The sequence below is a fragment of the Falco peregrinus genome, chromosome 1 (assembly GCF_023634155.1).
Source record: "Falco peregrinus isolate bFalPer1 chromosome 1, bFalPer1.pri, whole genome shotgun sequence".
Taxonomy (NCBI): domain Eukaryota; kingdom Metazoa; phylum Chordata; class Aves; order Falconiformes; family Falconidae; genus Falco; species Falco peregrinus.
Window position 1 is genome coordinate 113,117,596 of NC_073721.1, and position 19,522 is coordinate 113,137,117.

Consider the following 19,522-nt stretch of genomic DNA (forward strand, 5'->3'; position numbering starts at 1 on the left):
TCATATTTTACTACTTTTAAGTATCATCCAAAGTCTCTGAAGTATTAAGGACATAAGATTTCAACAGGAGTGGATACTAGGTATGAATCAAGCCCTTAATCCTACTCCAAAGCTAAACTGAGAAGCTGAATAATTGTTGGATTTTCTAGTTTACCTGACTGGGCAAGGAGACTGGAAGAGAAGGGATCCAATTGGGGACAGGAGGCAGGAGAGGCAGGCTCATATTAAAGAGATTCTAGGGCTACAATTCTCATGTATGGGGTATCTCTGTATTTGCAGCCCTTCCAGACCAAGCCAGGAGACCCACTTTTTGGGCTTTCTCTAGCATTAAACCAGGGGTCCTCAAACTAGGGCCCGCGGGCTGGATACAGCCCCCCAGGGTCCTCAATCTGGCCCCCAGTATTTACAGACCCCCACCCCACCCCGCCGGGGGTTGGGGGGGGAAACCAAGCAGCCGCAGATGACTGCCTGCCACTTCACCCACGTGCCAGCCCCCTGGTTAAAAAGTTTGAGGACCCCTGCATTAGAATCTCTTTAAAGTATTTTTGAGCTGGATTTATGTATCACATAGTCTTGCACCAATATATAGTGACACTTAAAATTTGTGTCATAGTAGACATGTTCAAAGTGCTTTGCAAATATGTCTCAGCATTCCTGTAAGATAGATCACTAAGCGCTACTACCTCTGTTTTACAAAATTAAGAGAAACTGCGCAAATCTACACAGCCAATCAATCACATGGGCCAGCACTTGAACTCAGCATTGCCAGCTATGTGGGTCACAGGGACAATACTACCAAACCTTTCATTCATTGCCAGCGTTTTTCAGAAGTGCTTTTAAATACTGCAAAGTGAACAAGTGTAACACAGCTATCTGCTCCTCAGGAAAATCTTTCATTGTATATCATGTTTATTATCAAGTAGAACAATTTCCTTTGTGTAAACTACAACAGTGATGTCAGGTGATTCTCACCAGTTTCAGGTAACCTGTAAAGTTAATAGAAATCTCACCTGGTCTATTCATCACATGCATTTTGAAAATGCAATTATCAGAACTGTCTTTTTAAAAACTGACACCAAAATAATTAAGATATACTTTTACCATTCACCTTTAATTTCCAAAAATCTTCTAGTGGACCTAAAGATCCTTAGCGCATGAAGAACCCCAAGCTGGAGTTAAGGCAGTAATAACCCCACTTGCCTTAGAGTCACACCTGTAACATGCCCTGCTGAAGGGAGGAGGCAGACAAAAGGGGCAGTCAGCAGCAGTCAGTGTGAGAAGCCATTGAGACTGTTATCAGCTGCCCACAGGAAACATGACAAACTGCAAAAATAGTTGGGGTCAGCATCTCAAGTTCAGCGAGTTGTCTTATGCAGGTTCTTCTAATGACTTCACATTGAGCTACTCAAGACCTGGACTGAGCTCTTGTCTTGAAAATAGACCCAAATTGTACCGAATTGTTGTAAGGAAAATTTAAACCTATTGATGTAGTGTATGTCCTTATTACAGTACTAAACTGTTCTACCTGTAATTTGGTTAGTGAAATTGATGATAAAACATCTGTGTCAAGTGACAGGTTATGTGAATTTTTGCTCCTCTCCTTCATTTAATTAAGATCTCTAAAATTCACAGGACCTATTAAGTTTATCACAGGCAATATGGGTCATGACTCAGAGTGCTGATAACCCATTTCCTTCTGCTTGCTAAAATAAAAGAAAGAGGAAACTTCCGTGTTTTTGTAGGCATCTGAAAACAGCAGCCAGTGGCAGGAGTTATTAACCATTCCTAATGGGCATATGATGTCACAGCAACCATTGCTATGTCTCATATATTTCAGAGTAATATGCATTGTTTAAGTTAGAGTCATGTGTCTAAAACTAGGCCTGCTTGCCTCAACTTTCTTACCATGCAACTTCCTGACCAACATGCAGTGCCTGTGATTCTTCCAGTTTTTCTGCTAGTGTGACTCGGCAAAGAAAGAAGGCTAATTAATGTGCTGTACTCAGAAAGCAAATACTATCAATGAAAATTACTTTAATGGGTGATTTGTGTGCTTTTTGCAATGCAGCCACATTAACTGAAGGCTAGCAGGAGAACAAGATGGCATAGTTAATGCCCATTAACCTGCTGGAGTGAGAACTATGTTGCTGATTTAGAAGCATTAGGTTCTACCTGTGGTGACACTCTTGCCAGTGAGAAGCGGAGATCTTAATAGAGCTTTTATTGCACTTGATTCCACTACGCAGTAAATCCAGGATGCTGACATCTTGTATAATGTCAGTGTCTAGCCAAATACTGTTTTGATTCGTGCTTTGCTTTTTGCCTTCTAAAGAGAAATAGACTATGTTGACAGATGAATGAGAGGAAGAAAATTTTTTTTTTGGTGGTGGAGGGGTGGCTTAATATATGTAGATAAACTTCCAATACGATTCCTTCCAGACATTGAATTTACAGCATAAATCACCATCCATCAATACAGTCATCAAAATAAAGGCCAGCTGGATCACTGAGCTGCTGTTCTGTTTTTGTTAGTCTGTTTTCTGTCATATCTATTTTCTTTCCTATTCTCTCACACGTGTGCTTTGACTTTTGGGACTATACACATACCATTTGTGTAGTTAACAGAGTCTATGTGGCTGCTGTTTATCACAAAAACCCCACCTCTTCTGACCCATATAAGAATTGCTGTAATTTTCTTTGATTCTTTTTCCAATTCAGACTCCACAAGGAGTGGAGGAATATAATAATTATAAGAAGAGTGGATTATGGAATCTATACAGTCAAGACTTTTCAAAAAGCTGCAGTTAGTGCAACACATGCAGTCTTTTTATTGTATTTTGGATTTGGGTCAATGGGTGATTTTATATTCACATGAATTCCATATCTGGTAACCTAACAGCATATTTCTGTGCTTAGGAACTGGGCAGTTAGAATCCATATCTTGAGAGTAAGACATCCCATCTAAGCAGGCATCCTTTAGGGAAGAACTGTCTCTATTTAGTTTCATAAAAATGTAGACATCTCCAATAACGGGTGCAATCACACTTGAATTCATTCTCTTTATAAGTTTAATGAAAAAGGTCTCACTGGGGACAATGACTCAAGCAGAAAAGTAACCATCTATATGATATCTTTTCAGTTGATACACACATTCCAGTAGATCTTTGATGGTGCACAGGTAATCTCCCTCTGATCTAGACTAACTCACACGTGGCATGTTTTAAATCACAGAAAATGCAGAAATTCTTTGCTGATGCTGGTTGAGAGAGGAAAAGAGCTTGAGCTTTATGTCTTCAGGACTTTTAGTCAGTCACCTATTGGACCGATTTTCCATGAAGCGGTCAGGCACTGAAACAATAAACTGATCGAAATTATTGTTTATCTTTGCTGAGCTGCCACAATTGTGGTTGATGAGTATACTTGGTGTATTTGGAAAAATCAAGGCTATCCTTTTGAAATATTATTTCTGTGCTCTAAAGGAATAAATATAAATAAATGTTAACGTGAGAGCCAGAAACAAATCACTGGGGTTTACTAGGATGGTCATAGATAAAAAAGCTGCCAGTATGAACCTGCAATGATAGACAAGTGGGGTTGTTTATTACCATAGCAGAACAGAATGCCAAATTATTCTAGGAAGTGGTACTGTAGGGAGGCTTAATCAGATTTACGTTGTGTTCAGAAATGCAGAATGGCATATGTTCCCACTCCAGCATATGCTGTCTACCCACATCTAAAAGGGTCAAAACTGCCTACCATTAAGTGGCAGTAAAACTTTATATAATAGGTAATTTAAAAACTGCAAACAAATATGAATTTAAAAAATTACATTCAGACAAAAAGAACACCTCATTAGCAACACCCTAAAATTCACTTCAGCCTGATACAGTGCATAAGAAGCACGTGGATACTCTCTGGGGTCTGGATCATGGGCTATCAAAGCACACTCAGTCTTGCATTTACAAATGCAAACATTTTAATTTACAATGTTATTATGAGAAATGCAACAGAAATACTCTGAAACGAGATTCTCAAGCATAAAATGCTTACATAATATTCCTTTGGGCCAAGTGATTAAATTCAAATTCTGTCTCTGTTGTATGGTAGAAAATTACTTTTACTTTACTAGAAGCACATCATAACCAAATGGAAATAGATTATTCTATTTTCCAAATCAAGAAGCTGCACATTTTCTCCCAGCCATTAATGTTGTTCCAGGAGAATAAGGTGATCTCATAAACGCAAATAAAACCAACAGATAATAGTCCAAAAGAAAATTCCCCATGGCAGAACTACTGTCTTCACTACTCTCGTCCCCAAAGTCTGCGTGCTCCAAGAGACATGTCTGCAGATTAATCAGGAAAACAATGCACCTGGATACGTATTCTTCTCCAAGTATTATTTGAGATTACACTGATTATTGATTTTACTCCTAACTTAAATAGGAAGTGGCCTACCCCTCAAATAGGGGTTGCTCATTGTTAACATGCAACATTTTAAAACATAAATGGACATGCGTAACAGGGCAACGAAATCTTAGCTTTTATTTCCTATGTAAATTACCTGTGACTACCAATACTGAAATAACTTTCTTATTACACCTGCCTTCAAATGCCTGGTTTGCAGCTGTTAACAGCAAGGAATTTTGGTAGAAAAGGTACAGAAGAAAGCAAGAACAAAAAGAGGGCAAACCAAAGTGGGTCACTCAATGTGAAATGGCTTGGTTAGAATTTTTGAGTAAGCATTCCTGAAAAATGTGTTGCAGTCCTTGCTCAGCTGCATCTTAGATGTGCAGACTAAATGCACTTCCTTTTCATGAATATCTGGTATATTATGTTCTGTAAGAATAAAGTATCTTTATATGACAATGTAACTTGTCCATTTCTAACACTGTTAAATAAAAAAATCTTTTAACACTCACATGTCAATTATATTGCTATTTTTGTAATGCTGACTTTGAATTTCTAAAATTAGTTTCAAACTTTCTCTGGAAAATTTCAGAGTACTGGCATTCATTAAGAGACGAAGGAAAAGAAACTTCAAAAGAACTTTTCAGTTGAGGTTGTCCATCAAAAATACAGGCATGTTGTATTGAGATAACCAACTACTGGGGTTATAGTTAAGAGGAAACACTGATGCTAAATCAGTCCTGCTTTATTTCCTAAGCAAAACAGTAGTAACAGCCCTCCCTTGGCATCAATAGCTCTTGAGAATTCATCTCATAAAAATGAATTCATTTTGATACATACAGCAGGAACAACCCTACCATTTCAGAGATTAACATTTTGGTAAAAATGGCATACCAAATCTAAATTATAATACTGAGATAGTTAATAAGTAACACCACTTAATCAAGATGTAAAGACATACATGGCTAAAGAGAAGTGAAACACAAACCCCCAAATATTCATGAAACTCAATGCATGAGTTCCTTCATAGGTAGTACAGATAGATATACAATACCACAAAGGAACCTAAGCTTAATTAATTATTTTGTGCAATATTGTTTAAGGTCCTTGGAGGAAGGGCATTAAAACCCTATAGATTTCAAATACATGCTCTACCTTTCTATTTTATAGATGTACAGTACAATAATTTACAATAAGCTATATAAACATGTCCATTGCAACAGCAGATGGTGTCGTCATATCCTGCAATAAAAATAAATCTTCACATGTTTACGTGCCCTTATATTTAAGATAGTTTTTTTAGTATGTACTGTAAAGAGATGGAGGAAACAAGATACATGTTCTGATTAAAAATTCCATATCAGCTTTCTAGAGGGAAAAAAGTCTGTATTTCTTCTTTAGAGGACACTGGGAGTCCTCTGCTTTCCTATGGCTGCAATAGAAGCAGAATACAGTCTTTTTTGCTGGCAGACATTTCAATGGAAAAATTAAGAATACATGAATGGAGCTTTTGTATCCCCAGGCCTCTATGCTCAGTGGTGTTGTGTTCTAAAGCGATCAGACAGCTACTTTAGTACAGATAATGTGGCAACAGGCTTTAATACCATCAAAAATGGTTTGCATGCATTATTTACGTATACTATGGAAGTTTACTATAGCCATTGCTGGTGTTCTGTGATGATTTCTGTACTCTTAGAAAGGCGTACAGAGTGAAACCCTGTTCTACCATTCTAATCCCATCTGAAACAGCAGAAGTCCTTCTGATCCTTGCCACATATCAGGATCATAAGTATTGAGAAATGCATTAGTGGTAATACTAGTAACAGCTTATAAATTACTTTAATCCTATTGCAGGTGAGAAGCACTTCAATGAGAACCAGATGGACAAAAACGATAAGAATTTTAGATCAGGAATGGGAGTGAAATGGAGAACAAAAGCATGAAGGCTTGAAACCCATCACTTCCCTCAAACACATTCTTGACAGTTGAGCAGAAAACCAAACATTATACTTACGTCATAGCTTGATAAATATCTTCAATTCCATAGCGCATTGCAAATTCATCCACAATTTCTTGTGCAGCATCATCAAAGTACACCTTCCAGGCTTCATCACCTCTCACTTCAGGGATTTTTACAACACCATTAGATTTAACTTCCGTCAAGTAATGGAACAGATTCTAAATGTAAGAAATATTTCAAATAGGAATTTGCAGCTTTTAAGTAGCAGTCTGAAAGGATATCCTATATAATAGGCATCAATATGTTCATTGTTGGCTGTTTGGGGTTTTTAGTGTCTTGGTTTTGTTTCTTTTAAATTTGCTGAAGAATGGCAGTAACTAGTCATCATTTGATACAACACCCCCCCCCACCCCCCCCCAAGACTCTAAACATGCTTTTTGTAACAGAACTCTGGTAGTGCAGGCTTGTGATTCAGCACATTGATCCATCTCCTTGATATAAGGTCACATCAGTTAACTGGCACAGAGAGACTACAACATAAAATTGTGCAGAAACTTTCTCTTCTCTATCATATGCCCTTGCTAATGAATGAAATTGTGATGTTTAAAATGCTCACTACATAGTCTTTCACCTTCAATTGGATCTGTGACCAATAAATTTAAAATTCATTATTTAAGAACTGTAAGTTACAGGAAACATATCAGAAATAGTGCATAAGCCTCTCAGGTAGTGAAAGGCACGCTATAAATTTTAGATTTAGCAATCTTAGGACCAAAGCTAGTATTTAATTTAATGTTAATGTCACAGAATAATTCTCAGATTACCTTGCTCCATATGTATCTAAAAAATGACCAACAGACTTTTATTTCCAAAAAAACCACCAAAATATTGAAAAAGTTTTGCTTTTGGTAAATAGACATAACTGTCACATGGATTACCTTAAAGCAACAACATTTTGCCATTTATGTCACAGGTTGCAACTTTACAATATCAGGTCAAAATCTGTGAGCACAAATGCCCTAATATATATTAGTGCTGAGCTTTCAGCCATGTACTAGTACCAGCCTTCAGAAAATACTTGTATTTTTTTAATAGAACTTCAATGCGCATCACTGTTTGAGGGAAGAGGAATCAAGTACAAGAAAATCTTTCAAAATACACATTGGTTTATCAGTGATGATTTTTTTTTTCGATATTGAAAAAAATAATCTAGACAACAGGAGAACAAAATTTTATATTGTGTGTACTTCTGCTTTTTCTCACTCTCTGCAAAATATGGATTAACGCAGCAGGAAAGAAGTCCTTTACAATTAATAGCTATGTTTCTATAATACGCAGAAATGGTTGTATCTTCCTGATGTTAGCAACAACGTATGGAGCACCAAAATACTAAACCAAAATACAGCACAGGGAGAACTTAGCTGACTCCCCCTCTTCTTATTCTGATTCCTGCTGGCAGGAATGATCTGTTGGCAATACATTGTTCTGCCTTTGACTCTGAGCCTGGTATGCCATCAGCAGTACAAGGTGGGATATCTAACATAAACTTGTCCTGCGGCGTAGATACTAACGTTCTGTAGCTTTTTTTCCTTAACTTTGCCAACATACCTCATGTAGACAGGTGTACTGCATGTGGTAGGGAGCAACTTTCTCCTCTCCTTTTATTTCAACGTTGATTTTCAATCTAATGGCACCAGAGACAGCTGATTTATCTGTTCGCTTTTCTGAAGAGAAGAAAAACAATATATTAGTAACTACCAAGAACACATATATATCATATGAGCTTGCATAAATCATTCTAACTTAATAATGTTTTTAAAGCCAGAAAGACCTGCTGTGAAAAACAAGAGATTTTTTTTTAATACCTCCACACATGGTTCAAGCCATTAAGCAGAATTCCAAACTATGAAGGAAAGAATCTTTCTTATTTTATTTGCCAAATTCAAACCAGGCTGCACAACATTTTATTTGACACTTTCCCCTTTTCAATAGAAATTATTTCTATTTTCGAGCTGGTAACTGTACTAGTTATTATTATTTTCATTACTGATATTTTCCCTTAGTTATGAGGACTTTAGCGACAACCTGAACCACTGTGTCTGAGTGTGGTGGGTTGATCCTGGCTGGACACTGGGTGCCTGCCAAAGCTGCTCCATCGCTCCCCTTCTCAGCCAGACAAGGGAGGGAAAATATAATGGAAGGCTCGTGGGTGGAGAAAAGTGCAGGGAGGGATCATTCAGCAGTTATCATCAATGGGCAAAACAGACTCAACTTGGGGAAAATTTAATTTATTACCAATCAAATCAGAGTAGGATAATGAGAGCTAAACCTAAATCTTAAATCTTAAAGAACATCTTCCCCCCACCCGCCCAGGTCTTCTTCCTGGGCTTATCTTTACTCGCAATTTCCTCTGCCTCCTCCCCTTCAGCGGTGCAGGGGGATGGGGAATGGGGGTTGGGGTCAGGTCAGCACATGTTTCTGCTGCTCCTTCCTCAGTGGGAGGACTCCTCACACTCCAGCTCACACCCTGCTCCAGCGTGGGGGGTCTGTCCCATGGGAGACAGCCCTCCAAGAACTTCTCTAACCTGATCCTTCCCACAGGCTGCGGTTCTTCATGTACTGCCCCAGTGTGGGTTCCTCCTGGTGGGTGCCATCCTTCAGGCACAGACTGCTCCAGCGTGGGTCCCCCAAGGGGTCACAAGCCCGGCCAGCAAACCTGCTCCAGCCTGGGCTACCCTCTCCACAGGGCCATAGGTCCTGCCAGGAGCTGCTCCAGCTTGTGCTTCCCATGGATGACAGCCTCTTTTGGGCATTCACCTGCTCTGGTGTGGGGTCCTCCACAGGCTTCAGGCGAATGCCTGCCCCACCGTTAATGTCCATGGTCTGCAGGGGACACCTTCCTCACCAGCCTCACCATGGTCTTCACCACAGGCTGCAGGGGAAGCTCTGCTCCGGTGCCTGCTGCACCTCCTCCCCTCCTTCTTCGCTGACCTTGGTGTCTGCAGTTGTTGCTCTCAGGTGTTCTGATCCCTCTCTTTGGCTACAGTTGCTGATCTTAAATATTTAATTAGAGAGACACTAGCACCATCCCTGATTTGTCTCGGTGTTTGCCAGCAGCAGGTCCATCTCGGAGCCGGCTGGCACTGTCTCTATTGGACACAGGGGAAGCTTCCAGCAGCTTCACACAGGAGCCACTCCTGTAGCCCCCTGGCTACCAAAACCACACAAATCCAATAAACTGAAACTCAAAATGTTCTTAGCAGAACTTGATCACAGAGCTAAGATGAATATCACAGAGGAAATTATACGAAGAACTGTGTTTATATGATCTCTACTGGTCTGTTTAGTTGCTGTTGCCCATTCTGGAGGTTACTGATGTTCTTTGGCTTCAATTTTCACTTCTCCAATCCACTCCAGCAGTATAGCTGAGTCAATAGATATTAGAATTTTTATGATTCTTTCACAAAGTGCTGTGATGCGAGTGGTGATGAACAGTACAATTAATAAGAATTGGCATTCCACAAATCCAAATGTTTTGAGTGTTTCACTCCTCTTTCCTCTCTATGATGTGAAGTACTGCGGTTATGTCAATGTTTATCAGAATAAAACATGCCAGTCTTTTTAGAATATTAGAATTATCATGAGCCATTTACCAATACTTCTCTTTAGATGCTGACTGAAAGGTTTTTATTCTAGATTCTTCCTTTTGCAGAGCACATAGATTTTCAATATTATTAAAATGCTTCCAATCAAATCAGTTCAACAAGCTTTGTTTTAAAAATCTGTTTCATAATAATTTATATCAGTTTAAGTCACTGAAATTTTTGAAGGAATAAAATTCAGGATTCATAATGACTCGATTTCCTTACCTTTTAAAAAAATCTCATTTATAAATAGGAAACAAAGCAAGGCTTTCTTTCAATTGTCAATGAGAACTCAAATGGTTCCCTGACAGATCTATAAATGCCACTGGGAAATGAAACTGGGAAAACAAGGACTGTTGGTTCGGAAACAAATGCTCTACAATTTCAGAAAGTTATGTCACATAATTCACCAGAAATTTTCAAAGAGCAGGCAACCTACATAAAAATGTTAATATCACTTTTTTGTTATCAAATATAGGAGACTAACTTTTAAAGAGCTACTCCACAGCATTTAGTGCACCCGAAGAGATTTTTAGAACTGAAGAACAGTTGCATGCTTAGATTTAGATAAAGGAAATATATTCAGAGACATGCTTTCATTGATTTATTTCCGGTTGAAAGAATGATACTTCTTAAGACCTGTCCAGACAAGCAAGTGCAGTCATTAAGCACAGCAGAGAGCATTTTGAGCTCCAGCAGGCTGTCTTCTGTTTATAGACACATTTGACATGTACAGAACATAAAACTCTAGCAAGCAAGTTTCATGAAGAACCACAGGTGTAACCACTGTGAAAAGCAAAGATGATTAGACCCAGAATGGTACATAATTTTTAAAAGTATATGATGAAATGAATAAGGACAACAAGCAAAATATTTGCTAGATGTAACTTTGTAGATGTATTTCCCACAGAATGCTACTGTGAATGAACTAGTCTGAAATATTGGGTTTTCTTACATATTCTTAATTTTTCATTAAAAAGAACTAATTTTCTTTGATATTGTGATTATTCTGCTTTCTGTAATTGTCATAACTCTGGATCAAACCCAAGAATGTATCTTTCATTTTTAAATCAACCTGTAATACAGAAGATTCTAAGGTATGTATTGGTACCAAAGGTATATATTTTGAAGTCCTAAATCTACAGATGCTGAGATTCCACCTAAATTTGTTTTTAAAAAATTAGTAAGACTCATACCTAAATTATACCATACATCCATTTCTCCACTCAGTGTTCTTACTTCAATGATTGTTTGCCCAAGGAAGTCATCTGATTCCTTTTTGAAATGTTGTTTCACTCTAGATTTAATGTCGTCATCTTCATCCCATACTCTCACTTTTATTCTATCTGTGGAATTATGGCATTCACTGTAAAAAATAATAATAAAATACAAAATGTGATACATAAGCTACATGCATTTGTACTGCTGTCTAATTCACTGTCCTTGATTTCCATATACCTGCTTAAATGCATAAAGTGACAGAATACAAACAACCTGCAACATTTAGTGGAATAAAAGGCGATAGCACACTGCCAGGGACAAAACTACAATTACTGTATATAAGAGAAAGTAAAGAGCATAACTTGACTGAATTATATATACAAATGGATTGTATTTAGGAATGTCTATTTAAGAATGTAATGAACTCCTCATTAAAATTATTAATTAATTTACAATGTGTATTTCTTGATACTATTATTTAACAAATATCTTAGAAAACATACTGTTAGATCAGGTTTATTCATTTAGGAATGCTATGTAGTACATACAGCAGACTGCAAAAATAGTAGCCTATAATGTTATAATAAAAAAGTGAGAAAATCTTAAAGAATATTTCCAGTATCTGGCAGGTTTTGAAAAAACCCCAGCAAGTATGCACAAACTTCACAGCACAAGACACATAATTAAAAAAACCCCAAAACCTAGGGAAATAAGTAACTGCTTTCTTTAGAAGATACATTACTTTTCTCCAAGACCTCCATGCTCTGGTAAGGAGGAGTAGGGACAGACTGCCATGTGCTAAAAAATTCCTTGCAAATTGAAGTGGCATACTAGCTTCTCATAAGCTGAGTGGATTTAAGAAACTACTGGATGTATGAGAGTGAGGTGGCTTCACTTGCAACCTGCAGAGCTCCTGGTGAATAAAAAATTATTACTTCCAGCCCATACTGCATGTATTTCCACAAAAATGGAAAATAAACTTTACTGCTGCTTATTCCTATAAGCCACACTGAAGACTGTTCACTGTTGGTCAGTGTTGGCTTTTGATGACTTCACTGAAATATCCCAACATTGACTGCAGAAATCCGTGGTAGTGAAAAACTTTCCAATGACTTTTTAACAGCCAGTACAGATCTGGTGGCAGTTATAAACCATGTCATACTCATGCATCTGTACTAACTGGATGGGGTTTATATCCATTCAGTAATACTAAAAAGTATTTTAGATCTTATGAATGTTTGTGTATCTTTAAATGTAGCTTTAAACTGTAGCAGCAAATTTTCATCTTCAGCAAGGTCTTCGTTTGACACTAGTTTAAGAGTTCTGACTTGAATTCTATTCCAAGCACTATCACTGCTCAGTCATCTGTCTCAGCGTTTCCAGCATTAAAAGAGTAATACTATAACTTATCTCCCAAATGGCACCCCTCAGGGGTGTTCTAAGAATTAATTAGTGGTGGTAATGGGCTTTGGAAGTATAAAGTGTTTTAAATGGTATTATTACTGTCAAGGCCAATCAGTCACTAAAAATGCCATGCACAGCTTTTAATCTGCCTCACTGTGACATCAGATACATTCAGTATCACAGAAATGCTTGTGCCTGTATTCCAAATTTTAACACTGCAGATATCGCCGATAATTAAAAACCACCTTGTTCTGTGATTAGCAAAACTAATTAAGCTTAATTTAATTTTATCTTATGATTGTCTTCCCTGACATCTAACAAACTGCAGTCACATACTGAATCTTCTCCCATAATTGGGATTTTCATAATTACTCCTTCATAACCCTGTCGATTATGGGGTGAGCTCATACTGAGGACACTACTAGGATCTCATCTCTGTCTGACCACCTATTTTGATAGAACATGATGGATGTAGTATTAGGCAATCTGTGAAATTTCTCTGACTGACCAAAAAATTCAAAAGCTATAGGCAAGGACATATAAAATATAGGAAGACACAGATGGATCAAATAAACCTCTTTGCCTTAAGAAACTAAACTAAACCCAGAAACCATTTAATTTTCCTGAAATGTAGTCCTGAATTATTGCTTAACATTGCTAAAGTCCTGAATTGCATTTAGCTGTGCACCCTGTAGAAATATTAAACAGGGGATTTGTAGAGTGGCTTAGGGAGATCCATCGCTGGTGAGGCCATCATTTATGTGACCCACATCACTATATATGTGCTATTAGTAGAAATCTTGTTCCTGCTTTTCTTCTCAGGGAGATGTTGCATATAAGAAGTCATTAAATGGTACTTCAGTACAAATACTGTACTTGTATTCTCCTGAGACAACATCAGTTTTCTTCTGATGTACACTTAGCTGATTAAGGAATATTTATTGAGATACTCAGGAAGACTGCACCTTTCCCTGATATCCTCATTTGTCTCTCCCACATCTTTTTATCCATTAACCTTAGGTTACTGAAACATGGTGAGACCTATCACAACCAATGGGTTTCCTCAAATGTTCATCTTTGTGTCTAAGCCTTTAGCACTGAGTCAGCTCTGCTACAGGTTTGTAATGTTCCTGTGCAAGACCCCCAAACTACCACAGATTTGTGACGCAAGAACAGAAGTGTGGATGAACACATATTTCTACTGGTGTACCCTGTGCCAGTGAGACTGCAGGAAGATTTACTATTAAAACCACAGAGCTGTCTCTGCATGATTCTACTTACCTGCCCAGCCTCTCCCAAAAAGCACTATATAATGAGGTGCACTTTCTGCTTTGGTCACCGATAACATCTGTGCAGAAGCTCTGTGGCTTTGCAAAAAGCATTGGGTGGAATTCCTGCTTCTGCTTAACCTGCCCCGGAAAATGAGCTCAGGGAATTCAAGGCAAAGACAACATAGGCTATTTTCATTGTTCCTCTTCTAGCCACTCTGCTTTATATGCTCAGTAAAAGTATTCACTAAAGTGTGATATAGGAAGGTGAAAGCGAAATGCTCTTTAGCATACACAGAATGAAGATACTGATGTGTTTGAAAACTGGAAAAGCTGCAGTATATTCAGAGATGTTAGACAGAAGAGATCGTTTTAATAATTTATCAGCAATCTGGTGATGCTACATTACTTCTGCTTTTACAGAATAATGCACAGACATGAAATAATCCTCACAGCATTCCTGCTTATTCTAATGGCTAGAGTAATAAAAAACTGTAATAACAAATTATCTTTACTATAGCAGCCCAATGTAAATTTAACATTAGGTGCACTGCCATGGCCTTACTGTATACCTCCTCTAAGAGATCTTCACCCAGTGTTAAAATAACAACTAATTGATACTATGCTAATTTCAGTAAAGAAATAAATACAAATTAATAAAGAAGCTGGTAAGGAATGTATGGAGAATAATTACCCACTGCCAAAATTAAATACATTCATTATAACAGCATTCTTACCTTGGAGTCTTCAGTAAAAACTCTTACATCCACTAACAAATTTGCATACTCCAAATGTAAGTCTAGGTGGAGAGGTTTGTTTTTTTTTCCCTACTCTAAAAAAATGTTATTTCTATAATGAGAAGAAAATTATTTTTCCAATAAAATAAACTATTTTGGTGAAATTCTGTAAGCAATCAGCAGACAAATGAGGCTACATCTGAGATACAGAAAACAAACTTGACTGACGACTTGCCTTTGCAACACCTTTGCCTGCCCACTTCCAGTTTTGCACATTTTGTAGCTTACCTTTTTTTTCTAAATCAACTTTTAATCAATCATTTCACAAATGAGTAGTCTAAAAATCACACATACGCTACTTTCAATCAGACCTCCAAAGAAGAGGAGAAAAATCTTTCCTGTCAATAATAAGACAGACATCTCTTTAGAACTGGTCTTGCATTCCCTGAGCACTCAGCAAACCAGTTCAAGCGTAGACAGCTAGTGGTAGAGAACCTATGAAGAACTTGCACTCTAACAGGAAAATTTTTAAATGCCACAATGACCAGGTTCTTTCTAAAAAATATTCTCAAATGTGACAGAACCAAGAAATGTAAAAAAGGGAAGCATTACACTATTCTTACTCCAGTTTTACAGCTGGGATAATGATTCACAGACAGATTAAATCACTCTACAACCATCTTCCTTACTTCTTTCTCATAGTGCCCGTTCCTCCTTTTCAAAATGTATTTAGCTTTTTTTTTTCTCCTGAAGCATTAGCATACATTTTTATTCACAACAGTGGTGAAAAAAAAAACACCAGGAAAGTGTGAGATAAGTTTCTTCTACACTATAAACATTCGCTCTGCTCTCCAATAAGGATATCCAACATCCCAACAATATTTACCTATGCAAGTTTCCAGAAAGGTCAAATCCAGAGCCAACATGACTTGCCACATTTCCAGAGAAGTCACTCTGGTTGCTGATGGACAAACCTGAAGATCTTTTAATTTGTCTTTAACAGGCTACTTCAGCTGAAGACTGCCAGCCTGCCTATGTAAAAGCACTTTGTGAAGAATCGTTGTGGTCTACTGTAACTGAAGTACACAGCCTTTGGTTTTTGCTGTATTTTGTTTCCAATTTCTTTTTTTTGGTAGCTTCTATTTCTGTTTAGCCTGTTACAAAAGTACTTAAATTCTTTTTGGACGTATACTCTTAAGCCATTTAAAGAAAACATGCTATATACCACTTTGTGATACTAACCATAGATACACTCATATTGTTATTTCAGATGGATGTTGCTTTAGCTGTAGACCATTACATATACCTAAGATGTCTTCCACAAACTAAAGGAATAGATTTTGGAAGACAATAATTTGTACTTTTAAGTGCTATATTCATTCAGTGAGTCAACACTGATGTAATTGGAAAGCAGATAAAAATCAAGGTGCCGCTTGGCTGCATGAACTATCTATGAGAATAAGTAGCTCAAAACATAGCAGATTTAAAAAAAACCACAACCATAGCAAATAATGGATCATTGTGTTTTTTAAGCCACTTTACACACAAGCATAAGAAATACATTTTGTATAGCAGGTAATGCATGGAAAACAATTCAAGAGTTGAACCTTGCTAAAGTCTTAATTTTATTCTCTTATACTAAAATATCTTGGATGTCATACAGTCTAGACAGAGAATGGAAAGTGATAATAAGAGATTTTGTCCTAAAAGTATAAAGAAACCCCACAGTTCTGGAAGATAGTAGGAGAGTGAAGTGCAGGTATTACCCTCATGTTTATTATTATTGCCATTACTGCAAGCCAGAACCAGATACGCCCACGGCATTGCTATAAGTCGTCTGTCCATTGTTGTTAAGTGTTCAAGGTGCGTAGTGTCTCAGGAAATCTATCTGTTCTATACGTCAGTAGCCCCACTGCTGGCAAAGTTTTTCTGAAGTCTGATTTAAGCCTCTCTAAAAAGAATTTGTGTCTATTTCTTCTTGTTCTACTATAATAGTAAGCAAGGAAAAAAGATTGTTCCTTTTGTCTTCACAGGAGAAAGGATGTGTTTAAAGACATCCTTACTTTCACTACTTTTCTCTAGCCTGGACAGTCCCAATTCTTTTAACAGTGTGGTCATGGGCCATGCTTTCTGATATAGCAGAATGAGACTAATTATGCCTTTTTTTGCTTTAGTTTACTCTGTCATAACAAAAAGAGATGTATAAAATTAACCTAGATTGACAGCAGTTTGAAAAAAAAGACTCAGACCAAACACACTGTACTGTGAAACTGAAAAACATTATTGCTGAACAAACAATTTATCATTTGAATTGTTGTTTAACAGTGTTCTGCTCTGTTGTTTGGGGCTGAGGCTGTGAGATACAGTTATTTTAATTAGCAGGATGTCTCTCAGCGACTTTACTGCTTATTGAAGAATTCTTAGAATGGAAAAATCCAGTAAACTAATTTGTATTTTTCTACTACCCAACTGGTTTTGTGTAACATAATTCTCTTATATACTCTTGCTTATGAAACAATCCTTAAGCTGCTTCAATAATTCTTACAAGAATTTGGAGATGTGTGCTTGCTAGACAACACTGCCAGAAAAAGCAGATTTCCATATTTCAGCAATCAACCATTGAAAATAGTCAAGAAATGAATGACAGTGGAGAACAGTTTTATTATAGAGTATAGACCCAGAAGTCTGTACAAAGCTGAAAACTGTATCGCCAAAATCTCTCTTCCTTGTAACTAAAAAATAAAAATGCAGCCCCTCTTCCTGTATGAGATGCCACACCCAACCAGAAGAGGGAAGGTGACAGACAGCTTGTAAGACTCTTCCTTTGTTCTGGCATTGAAAAAACTCTCCTATCACTGATGTTTTATTGAAAAAATAAAACCTGCTCTGTTATCTCCTTTTTAATAACGCCAATAGAAAAGATCAAAGCCCTTACCACCTATATTACATTCATTAAGGAGCATCTGCTGGCCTATTTACTTCTCTATATTGTGTATAAAAAAATATACATTTCAAGGAAAGAAATATTCTTGCTCTGATAGTCTTGCTTTTCTACTGAGGTGCATGCAGCTGTATGTAACCTCTACTTTAGTTACGGTTTATGAGTTCCCATATTAAAATCTATGCCAATATCCCATGGTCATTTAGCAGAGTGTTACATTATGTTTTGTGAGAAATATTCACTCTCTGCTTACCATATAATTGTATCAGGTTTATGTGTGATTCTGCAAAGTAGAACACACTCTTACTCTATCTGCTATGAGAGAGCAAATGCACAGTGGGGAGCCAGTCTTTTTTCCAAGTCCTTGTTTTGGAACAGATGAGGAGATTTAAATGCATGTTTTGGTATTATGAGAAAATATACGATTACAAGACTTTGAGATACATTTTATTTCTGCAATTTATCATTTAGGAGTTATAATGATGATTAGCATTTGATTTTAAATAGGGCTATCAAATATCACCAGTAGAGCCTAATGAAAGTTCCTGAGTCAATGAGATAGTTATATCGATCTACTTTAGATTTAATCTTGTAGTTAAACATCTATAGTTTACTTAATACACTTTAGAAATTCTCATATACTTTTAATTGAAATCCAATGCATTCAATAATTCAGGGAGATAACTATTTTAGAAAGTACAAGTGCTATAAAAATGATTGAAAATGTATTCGGTTCAAAGCAGTTACTCAGGAGATTTACGCTATAGTAAGGTTTGGTGGTTGTGGGTTTTTTATGTTATTGCTAGAGCAGAAAATGATAGTAATACTTAATGCTGGGTGAAAAAAATATGTAGTATGTTCACGTTTCCAAGGATTTTATGATAGCTTTGCCCACATCTTTGAGAAAGTACATTTACAGCTTCATGCCAAATTTGCTGACCTGATCATGCACCTTTAACCCTATGCAACTCATGCAATTAAATGCTAGAGAGTAATTAATCTCCTACCTTTCGTTACTCACAGTCATTCAATGAGCTAGACACTTCAACTGTTACTGAAGTAACACAACATTTGAAAACATGATCTGTATAGTGGAAGCCTGTAAAAAGTTTCGGAGTGTTTTCTCTGAATTAACAATTCATCTTCAGTACTGGCATTTGAATCTGCGAAAGAAATGGGCTACACCGTTTAATATAGTTGGATTACCTAGTACCACTTCCAGACAAATAGAAGCGGCATATTTGGTCATACCTCCTTCAAACTCACTAGTAAAATTATAACCTGCTCACCAATAGGGTAGCAGATTTTAGTAAGAAAACCCAAACAAACAGAGAAAAGAAAATAGCTGTTGTGCTACATGCGGTGCTTAGGGATATGGTTTAGTGGTGGACTTGGCAGTCCTGGGTTAAGAGTTGGACTTGACGATCTTAAAGGTCTTTTCCAACCTAAATGATTCTATGATAACAAGGCAACTTCTCGTGTTATGACACTGCAGCTCCTTGAAGAAAAGAGACCGCTATTTCAAATGCCTGATCCCTAACAGAATATTTTTCCATGGCTAATGTAGGTAGGAATAATGACAACTGATGTCTTCCATACAGTAGGAAAGAAATGTAAGAAGAAACTAAACAATGTTATAGCCTGAAGACAGTTATTTTACTTGTGCTGAGTGCTTATTTTGAAACTGTCTGTTGCACAGGGATCCTGAGCTGTTGTTCTGCTGCTTTGTAAATTCAAGGTTGCCTAAAAAAAATGACACATCATTTTTATCATCACTGACACATGATTCCATCAAGTTGTATCAAATTAACATCTAATTTTGAATAGCACTATTAGGCATAAACATATTAGACTTCTATAACATAGTAATGAAATGTACCACTATCATAATACCACTATTATAATGTGTCAACAGCTTGCATATATTCTCAGTAAAAA

The 19,522-nt window shown here is 37.1% G+C and overlaps 1 protein-coding gene across 2 annotated transcripts in view; it reads right to left on the bottom strand.

Annotated features, from left to right (window-relative positions):
- UNC13C (unc-13 homolog C) overlaps positions 1-19,522 on the bottom strand; it is a 178,401-nt gene that overhangs the window by 93,917 nt on the left and 64,962 nt on the right. For both annotated transcript variants that reach the window (XM_027792581.2, XM_027792579.2), the window contains exons 9-11: positions 11,210-11,379; positions 7,978-8,093; positions 6,424-6,587 (exon numbers count right to left, since the gene is read on the bottom strand). In XM_027792581.2, coding sequence (XP_027648382.1) covers positions 6,424-6,587; positions 7,978-8,093; positions 11,210-11,379 — 450 coding nt within the window. The remainder of the gene's footprint in view (positions 1-6,423; positions 6,588-7,977; positions 8,094-11,209; positions 11,380-19,522) is intronic.